The sequence below is a fragment of the Mustela lutreola genome, chromosome 16, assembly GCF_030435805.1.
Source record: "Mustela lutreola isolate mMusLut2 chromosome 16, mMusLut2.pri, whole genome shotgun sequence".
NCBI classification, from domain to species: Eukaryota; Metazoa; Chordata; class Mammalia; order Carnivora; family Mustelidae; genus Mustela; species Mustela lutreola.
Window position 1 is genome coordinate 42,796,629 of NC_081305.1, and position 8,140 is coordinate 42,804,768.

Consider the following 8,140-nt stretch of genomic DNA (forward strand, 5'->3'; position numbering starts at 1 on the left):
TCCTATCTTGTCCATTCTTCATGGGATATCTATATCCAGTGCGTCTTGAGGTCTAACTATAATTCCAGAGGGTAACAGGGTCTGGAAGCCAAGTTTACCCCTTGCAGCCAGGGCAAGGAGGCTTGGAGGAAGGAGCAGAGTCTCCTCTCTGGTTTGAAAGATCAGGCCTGTTGCTGGGCAGGGTCCAAGTAAGGAAACCCCACCTAAGGAAGGACATCCCAGGGAGGTGGTGCAGGAGACAGGGTTGGGGGCCCGAGGCTCTGGGATGGAAGGGATATTCAAAGCTGTGAATAAGAACTGGAAACACACCCTGTTCAGCCTCTGCACCCTCACCCCCCAGCCCACCCGTGTCTCTGTCTCTTTGACTTTTTCTGTGTCTCTGTTTCTGTCTATCTCTGTCTTGTCCTAGTCTCTTTCTCTCCGGCTCTCCCACTGTCTCTGTGTATTTCCATCCTTGAATACGTGTGTCTATCTGTCTCTCTACCTCTCTCATTCTACTCCTGTCTCTGGATCTAAACCTGCCCATCTTTTGTCTCTCTCTCAATCTGTGTGTCTCTTTGTCTCAGTCTCTGGGTCTCTCTCTGGGCCCCTCCGTATCCAAGGATTTTTTTTCTCGCTCCCAAGCATCGCTAGGGCGACTCCATGGGAGATGGGGCCCGGACGCGCGCCTTTGAAAGATGAGGGCTGCCTACACCTTTAAGCACGGGCACGCGCGGAGCCTGCGCCTTTAAGCGCGGGCGCGCGCGAGGCCCTGGGTTCCCGGCGAGGAGGCCGCGGGAGCGCCCGGACCCGGCCCGCCTGCCCGGCCCCCGCCCGGCCCCCGCCCCGGCCCCGGCGGGGGAGGGGTCTCTGAGCGCGGCCCCTCCCCCCTGCGCCCAAACCTGCGCTGCGGTGTCTCCACCCCGCGTGTCCCCGTCTGTCCGTCCGTCCTCGCCCAGGCCTCGCCCCACCCCGGCCCCAGGGGCTGCCTTGCCACCACCCCCCCACCGCATTCGCTTCTCTCCCTCCGGGCCAGTCCCCGCCGCCAGGGAAGCAAGCTGGGACCAAGCCGCCCCAAACCCAGGGCCAGCACCCCGACATCAGTGGCCTGCACCCCGAGATTGGATCCAGAGATCTGGAAACCTGAGCCTGAAACCTTGATCTGGGGCTGGGACCCCAAGACCTGGCGCCTGAACACCTACTATCTGGGGCTGGAATCTCAACATCGACTTGGAACCCCAAGACTTGGAATATGGACCTCCAAATTTGGAAACTGAACCTCAAGATTTCTCATCTAAAGCCCCAAATCTGAAACTGAACTCTGAATGCTGTGCCTGGGACCTTGAAATCTGGGACCAAATTCCCATATCTATACTCCGGAACCCCCTATTTGGGACCCAAACCCTGAGATTTAGGCCTCAAATTCCAAGATCTGAACTCTGGCATTCCAAGGGGCCTAAGCCTGTGCTAGAGCCTGAAGTCCTTGCTGAAAACCCAAATGCTGAAATTGAGGGCTAGAGACCTCCAAATCTTTATTTGGCACCCCAGTTCTGAACCTGGCACCCCAGTATTGGATCCCAGGACTGGGCTTGAGACTCAGACCTAAAGTCTCCATTTGGCTGTTTAGCATCCCAAGACCAGAGCTAGGAGCCACTGGCTCTGACCAACCAGAACTGGAGCCTGGGTCTCTAAAATTGGTCCCTAGAGGCCATATATTTAAAGATCTAGGACCCCAAGTATCAAGGTCTAGAGACTCCGTGGCCACAGATCTGGGCTGAGACACAACACAGTCCCTCTACAGAGGCCTTGGGAACAGAGAAGGCATGACCAGGTCCCCCCACCAGAGCCCTGACTCCTGACCCCTTGGAGCCTGAGGACTCTGCTCCCTGGGGCGACTTCCAGCTCAGGTAAGGCTACTGGGGGCCGGGGAAGGGGGCGGGGGGGGGGCGGGGAGGGCTTGCTGGTGGGGAGGGACTTGGGAGGAACTTTGTGGCTGAGGGTAGAGGGAAGTGAGGATTAGGTCCCCTGGGCACCCTTGGGGTTTCCCCAGGAAACAGATATCCCATCCCCCCTCCTCCAAGGGTTTGCCCCCATCTCCTGCTGGGCCTCATATACTCTCTGGATATTGATTTGACCAGCACTGGCCCTCTCTGACCTTCTCTTCCCCAGTTTATAGCACCTCCAGGTCTCTGATCTCGCACTCTGTTCTCCAGTTTCTTCCCACCATCTGTCTCATCTGACCATCTTCACATGCCTGTCCTGGCCAGTGCTCCTCTCACTGACCAGCCGTGTTCCCCACTCCTCACTGTTCATCTTCAACACTTCCATCCACCGCTGCTGTCTCAGGCCACCTGTCTGCTTCTTCACTCACTGACCATCTTTGGCATCTCTGTCCACCATGCCTCTCTCTGATCATCTTTCACTTGCTCTCTTGCTCTTGCCCATCCCTGACTCTGAGCCCTGGCCTGTCTCTGACCATTCTTTGCCATTGCTCTCACCCTTCTCCCACCGCCTGTCCCAACAGCCACTCTGCGACCCTTACTGACCCCCTCTCCTCTCTCTAGAGCACTGGAGTTCTCTCATCATCTCTAGTATCTCTGTCTGCCTTTCCTCTCTCTGATCACCTCTCCTCGCACCCACCATCCTACCAGCCATCCTCATCTCCAGCTGTCTCTGACATGTCTGCCCATTCCTCCTCTATCTGACTGCCTCTCTGGCTCTTGACCATTTCTGACCATCTTCTTGACCATGTCTCTTAGATCTCTTAGAGCACCCTGACCATGTCCCGTCCTTTGTCCACCTCTGTTCTCCTGGCCATCTCTAACCACCTCCCTTCTCTGGTCGTGTTTGACTACTTCTAGTCATTCCCACCACCTTGACCACCTCTTCTCTCTGGCTGTCTTTGACCATGTTTCAAGCCCTCTGGCTTCCCTTCTATCCACTCTGATCACCCCTCTCATTCTCTGTCTCTGACCATCTCTAATTACCTCCCCTTCCTCTGACTGTCTTTGTTCGTGTCTGCTCCCTCTGACCCTCCATGACATGTCCCTCTGAGTCTTGGACCATCTCCTTTGGCTTTTGATGGGTCTGACCACTCCTGCTCCTCTGCCTGACACTCTTTGACCCAACTGTTTGGTTTCCAGCCCACTGTGACCTTCTCTAGGGTCTTGAACCATCCCAATGGCTTCTGGCACCCCTCTTCTGGCCTCAGTCTGCCCTAATGCCTCCCTTCTCCCCTGTAGGCCACCCCTGCCCGCAATGGCCGTCCTCCCACTGCTCCTCTGCCTGCTGCCGCTGGCCCCTGCCTCGTCTCCATCGCAGCCAGCCACACCCAGCCCGTGTCCCCGCCGCTGCCGCTGCCAGACGCAGTCCTTGCCCCTCAGCGTGCTGTGCCCGGGGGCAGGCCTTCTGTTCGTGCCCCCCTCGCTGGACCGCCGGGCCGCCGAGCTGCGCCTGGCGGACAACTTCATTGCGGCCGTGCGCCGCCGCGACCTGGCCAACATGACCGGCCTGCTGCATCTGAGCTTGTCGCGGAACACCATCCGCCACGTGGCCGTGGGTGCCTTCGCGGACCTGCGTGCCCTGCGGGCCCTGCACCTGGACGGAAACCGGCTGACCTCGCTGGGCGAGGGTCAGCTGCGCGGCCTGGTCAATTTGCGCCATCTCATCCTCAGCAACAACCAGCTGGCGGCCCTGGCGGCCGGTGCCCTGGACGACTGCGCCGAGACGCTGGAGGACCTGGACCTCTCCTACAACAACCTGGAGCAGCTGCCCTGGGAGGCCTTGGGTCGCCTGGGCAACGTCAACACATTGGGCCTCGACCATAATCTGCTGGCGTCTGTGCCCGCCGGCGCCTTCTCCCGCCTGCACAAGCTGGCACGGCTAGACATGACCTCCAATCGCCTGACCACCATCCCACCCGACCCGCTCTTCTCCCGCCTGCCGCTGCTGGCCAGGCCCCGCGGCTCCCCCGCATCCGCCCTGGTGCTGGCCTTCGGCGGAAACCCGCTGCACTGCAACTGCGAGCTGGTGTGGCTGCGGCGCCTGGCCCGGGAGGACGACCTGGAGGCCTGCGCCTCCCCACCTGCGCTGGGTGGCCGCTACTTCTGGGCTGTGGGTGAGGAGGAATTCGTGTGTGAGCCCCCCGTGGTGACTCACCGCTCACCACCCCTGGCGGTGCCTGCAGGCCGACCAGCTGCTCTGCGCTGCCGGGCAGTGGGGGACCCCGAGCCCCGCGTGCGCTGGGTATCACCCCAGGGCCGGCTGGTGGGCAACTCGAGCCGTGCCCGTGCCTTCCCTAATGGGACATTGGAGCTACTGGTCACCGAGCCGGGCGACGGGGGTATTTTCACTTGCATTGCAGCTAATGCAGCCGGTGAGGCCACTGCCGCTGTTGAGCTGACTGTGGGTCCCCCACCACCTCCCCAGCTAGCCAACAGCACCAGCTGTGACCCCCCGCGGGACGGGGATCCTGATGCCCTCACCCCGCCCTCTGCCGCCTCTGCCTCTGCCAAGGCAGCTGACCCTGGGCCCCCTACTGACCGCGGGGTCCAGGTGACTGAGCATGGGGCCACAGCTGCTCTTGTCCAGTGGCCGGACCAGCGGCCCATCCCAGGCATCCGCATGTACCAGATCCAGTACAACAGCTCAGCCGACGACATCCTCGTCTACAGGTGCACAGCCCGGCAGTGGGCAGCGTGGGTGGCAGAAGGAGGTGGGGGGAGGGTTGGAGATACATCTGTTGACACCCCAGGCTGCAACGCAGCTGAGAAATGAGGCTGAAATGATTACAAAGGAAATCAGACAGTGAAGTGAAAGAAATTAGGCAGAGACGGTAAAAGAAATCTGGCATAAAAAGAAACAAGGCAGATAAAAAGATAAAAAGAAACAAGGCAGCAAAAGTCAATGGTAACAGATACAAAAAAGAAATCAGGCAGCAAGAGTAAAAAGTAATCAGGTCAGAAGAATAGAAAGTTAATTGTGGGGAGGGGGACAAGGTTGGAGAGGTACAAACAAATTGCATAAAAAGGTAAAGAGAAACTGGGTGCTTCCAGAGGACAGGACTAGATAGAAGCCAAGTTGTAAGAAGAAAAGGAGATCAAATAAGAAAGTACAGAGTTCTTGTGGAAAACAAAATGAGGGAGGCAGCAGAACAGAGATCAGGGTTTGGGTCTGTGCAGTATGAACTGCTCCAGATGTTAGAGTTCCAATACAGTGACATCTCCATTTTTAATTTTCTAAATCAAATTCAACCTAGATCATACTCCACCTGCTAGGTGAAAGGGCACGTTCAATTTGCCCAGTGTTGGGGACTCCCTTCTCCATGGAATTGTGGCAAGCAATAGAAGAAACTCGGGGGCTTATGCGTAGGAGGATCAGGACATCTCCTGCCCTGGAGCTGGGGAGCATTTGGAACATCTGCTGTGGCTGGCCCCATGTGGTCAGGAATGGTCGCTCTAACCCAGTTGCTGCTGGCACTTCTCACCCTTCTACCCTTGCATGGTTGGCTGTGGGTGGTTTCCTCTTCTCACTGCCAGGCTGGGCAAAGGGTGCAGTCCCTAAGGCCTGGCTGCAAAGAGCCAGCCTCCCAATGCCTGGGGTGCGCATGTTATAAACCCAGGACCTGGGTCCCCTTTCTTTCCCAGAGGCCCACATCTCAAGAGGTCATCATCTGATTTCCTTTACAGCCCTGGAAATCTAGCGAGCTTATTCTGTTCCCTCTATTGGATGGCCTTACTGCCTGGAGGCGGGTGGGGGAGTTGGCTCCATGGAGGGCCCACACCTAGAAATCCCACAAATCCTGTCCACCTTGCCTGGCAGGGGGTGAGACAAATGCTCTCTTAGTCACCCTTTCAGAGACAATCACCTGTAACTCCCTCATTAAAGCAGTTTAGGAATAAGACAGATTGTAAAACAAGTTAAATCCCCAACAGGGTGCTCTGCTGCCAAAGGAAGGAAAGTAGAACTGGGTGCTAGGGATAAAAGGAAATGGGAAAGGTAAGGATAAAAACCAGGCAACAGAGATAAAAAGGGAATTGAGAGCCAGAGCTGGAAGAAATAAGGCAACAGGGAGAAAAAGAAAGCTGTGATGGCTGAAGTACGTCAATTTCATGAGAACAGAGAGGGCTCACTGAAAGCAGGGTATACATACAGTAATGATAAGAAGGCAGTGGGGCTAGGGGACATTCATTGGCAGGTTAGAAGGCGGGCATCAGCAGTATGCGAGAATCGGGTGGTTAGATGAGAGAATTCTAGCTGGATGCTGGAGCAACGTGGGGCAGCTTGAAAAGGGAAATCAGGCCCCAGATGGAGGCGAGGCTGACCAGGGGAATTTGGGGAAACCTGCAAAGTTGAGCAGGGGTCTGGAGGGAGACGGAGAGCTGGGATTGGAGAGAAAATTGCATCGTAGGGAAGCTGGGCAGTGAGGCTGCCCTGAACCCACAGAGCAGAGGAGCAGTGGGCAGCGTCCCCAGAGAGAATCTGGGCACTATGGCTAGAGGGAGATTAAACGGGGATTTGAGCGGCAAGCGCCAGGAACCTAAGAGGACCCGTGGGTTATCAGTCAGGAGGCTGACTGGGTATTAGACGGAAGGGAATTTGAGTCGTGATGGGAAGGAACTTGGGCTAACAGGGGGCTGGAGGGAATGGGCCAGACAGGAGGGGTTGCGGCACAGTGCAGGGTGGGTGCTGGGCAGCCAGAGCAGAGACCTGACCCCCACCTGCCTATCCCTCCAGGATGATTCCTGCCGACAGCCGCTCCTTCTTGTTATCGGACCTGGCGTCGGGCCGCACCTACGATCTGTGCGTGCTGGCGGTATACGAGGACAGCGCCACGGGGTTGACCGCCACGCGGCCGGTGGGCTGCGCCCGCTTCTCCACTGAGCCGGCGCTGCGGCCATGCGGGTCCCCGCACGCACCCTTCCTGGGCGGCACCATGATCATTGCCCTCGGTGGAGTCATCGTGGCCTCGGTACTGGTCTTCATCTTCGTGCTGCTTATGCGCTACAAGGTGCACGGAGGCCAGCCCCCCGGCAAGGCCAAGGCGCCTGCACCCGTCAGCAGCGTTTGTTCGCAGACCAACGGCGCCCTGGGCCCCACACCGGCCCCACCCGTCCCTGAGCCCGCCGCGCCCAGGGCCCACACCGTGGTCCAGCTGGACTGTGAGCCCTGGAGGCCCAGCCACGAACCCACGGGACCCTAGCCTCACGCCCACCTCTACGGCCCTTCTGGCCCCAAGGGTGGGAGGAGCCAGGCACCCGGTGGGACCTGGCCTCAGACTCACCAAATTGCTCACGGTTTTTAAAACTCTGATGGGGAGGGTGTCGGGGGCACCGGGGCACAACAAGAAAGTCCTATTTTTCTAAGCTGGGGCCTAGGCCCTTGCCCTTGTCTCTGTCTGTGGGGGCTGGGGGGGTTCATGCAGGGGTCTGGAGTTGGGAAAGCCTCCTCTGGGGAGAGACGCCCCGCCAACCCCGTTCTGTCTGAGGTTCCTGAATGAGGCTGAGGATGGCCATTCATTCAGTTGACAGAATTCCATGAGGGTACCCTCTGGGCGTGCCCTCTCCTGGGTTACGCTGCCATGAACCAGGTGGCCCCAAGCCCTGCTCAGACAGTGACAGTTCAGAGTGAGCAGAAATGTGGTGATGAGGGAGACCTAGGAGATTGCGGGAGCCCAGGAAACATGCCTGGCTCAACCTAGGGTGTGGTGAGGGAGGCCTCCTGGAGGAAAGATGAGATCTGAGCATGACATCAGAAGGAGATAATTGGACAAGGAGCAAAGGGAAAGCTGTTGCAGGCAGAGGGCCCAGCACAAGCAAGGACTGAGTAAATGCCAGACACTGGGGAGTACTGTGGTAGAGGTAAGGCAGGAGGGGTGAGCAGGGTACAGGACCTCCAGGCTGAGGAATTCAGACCTTGGCCTGATGGTACTGGGGAGCCATAGAGGATTCTATGCGGGGGGCGGGGGGAGAGGAACAGGGTCAGGAATGGGCTTTAGGAAGCTCTTTCTAGCTGTCATGAAGAGGTGGACCAGAGGAGAAGACTGAAGCTGGGGGTGTGGGGGAAGCCAAGGCAGGGACCCAAGTGGGTAAGGACAAGACTGGACAGGGGTAGGGCTAGGGGAAAGGAGTAAGGGGTAAGTGAGAGAGGAAGCTGAATGGAC

General features: G+C 58.0%; 1 protein-coding gene across 1 annotated transcript; it reads left to right on the forward strand.

Moving 5' to 3' along the window:
• The first annotated feature begins 754 nt into the window (after nt 1-754).
• On the forward strand, nt 755-7,343 carry LRFN3 (leucine rich repeat and fibronectin type III domain containing 3). Its single transcript, XM_059152683.1, has 3 exons — nt 755-1,886; nt 3,222-4,652; nt 6,715-7,343. Exons 2-3 carry the CDS (start codon nt 3,238-3,240, stop codon nt 7,178-7,180), a joined length of 1,881 nt encoding a protein of 626 aa, XP_059008666.1. The 5' UTR covers nt 755-1,886; nt 3,222-3,237; the 3' UTR covers nt 7,181-7,343.
• The last annotated feature ends 797 nt before the right edge of the window (nt 7,344-8,140 follow it).

Bases quoted from the DNA above. Each gene is read 5' to 3' on its own strand.
- LRFN3 (XM_059152683.1), top strand. From the start codon at position 3,238: ATGGCCGTCCTCCCACTGCTCCTCTGCCTGCTGCCGCTGGCCCCTGCC. The intron at 4,653-6,714 runs GTGCACAGCCCG...CTATCCCTCCAG, and splicing joins GACGACATCCTCGTCTACAG to GATGATTCCTGCCGACAGCC.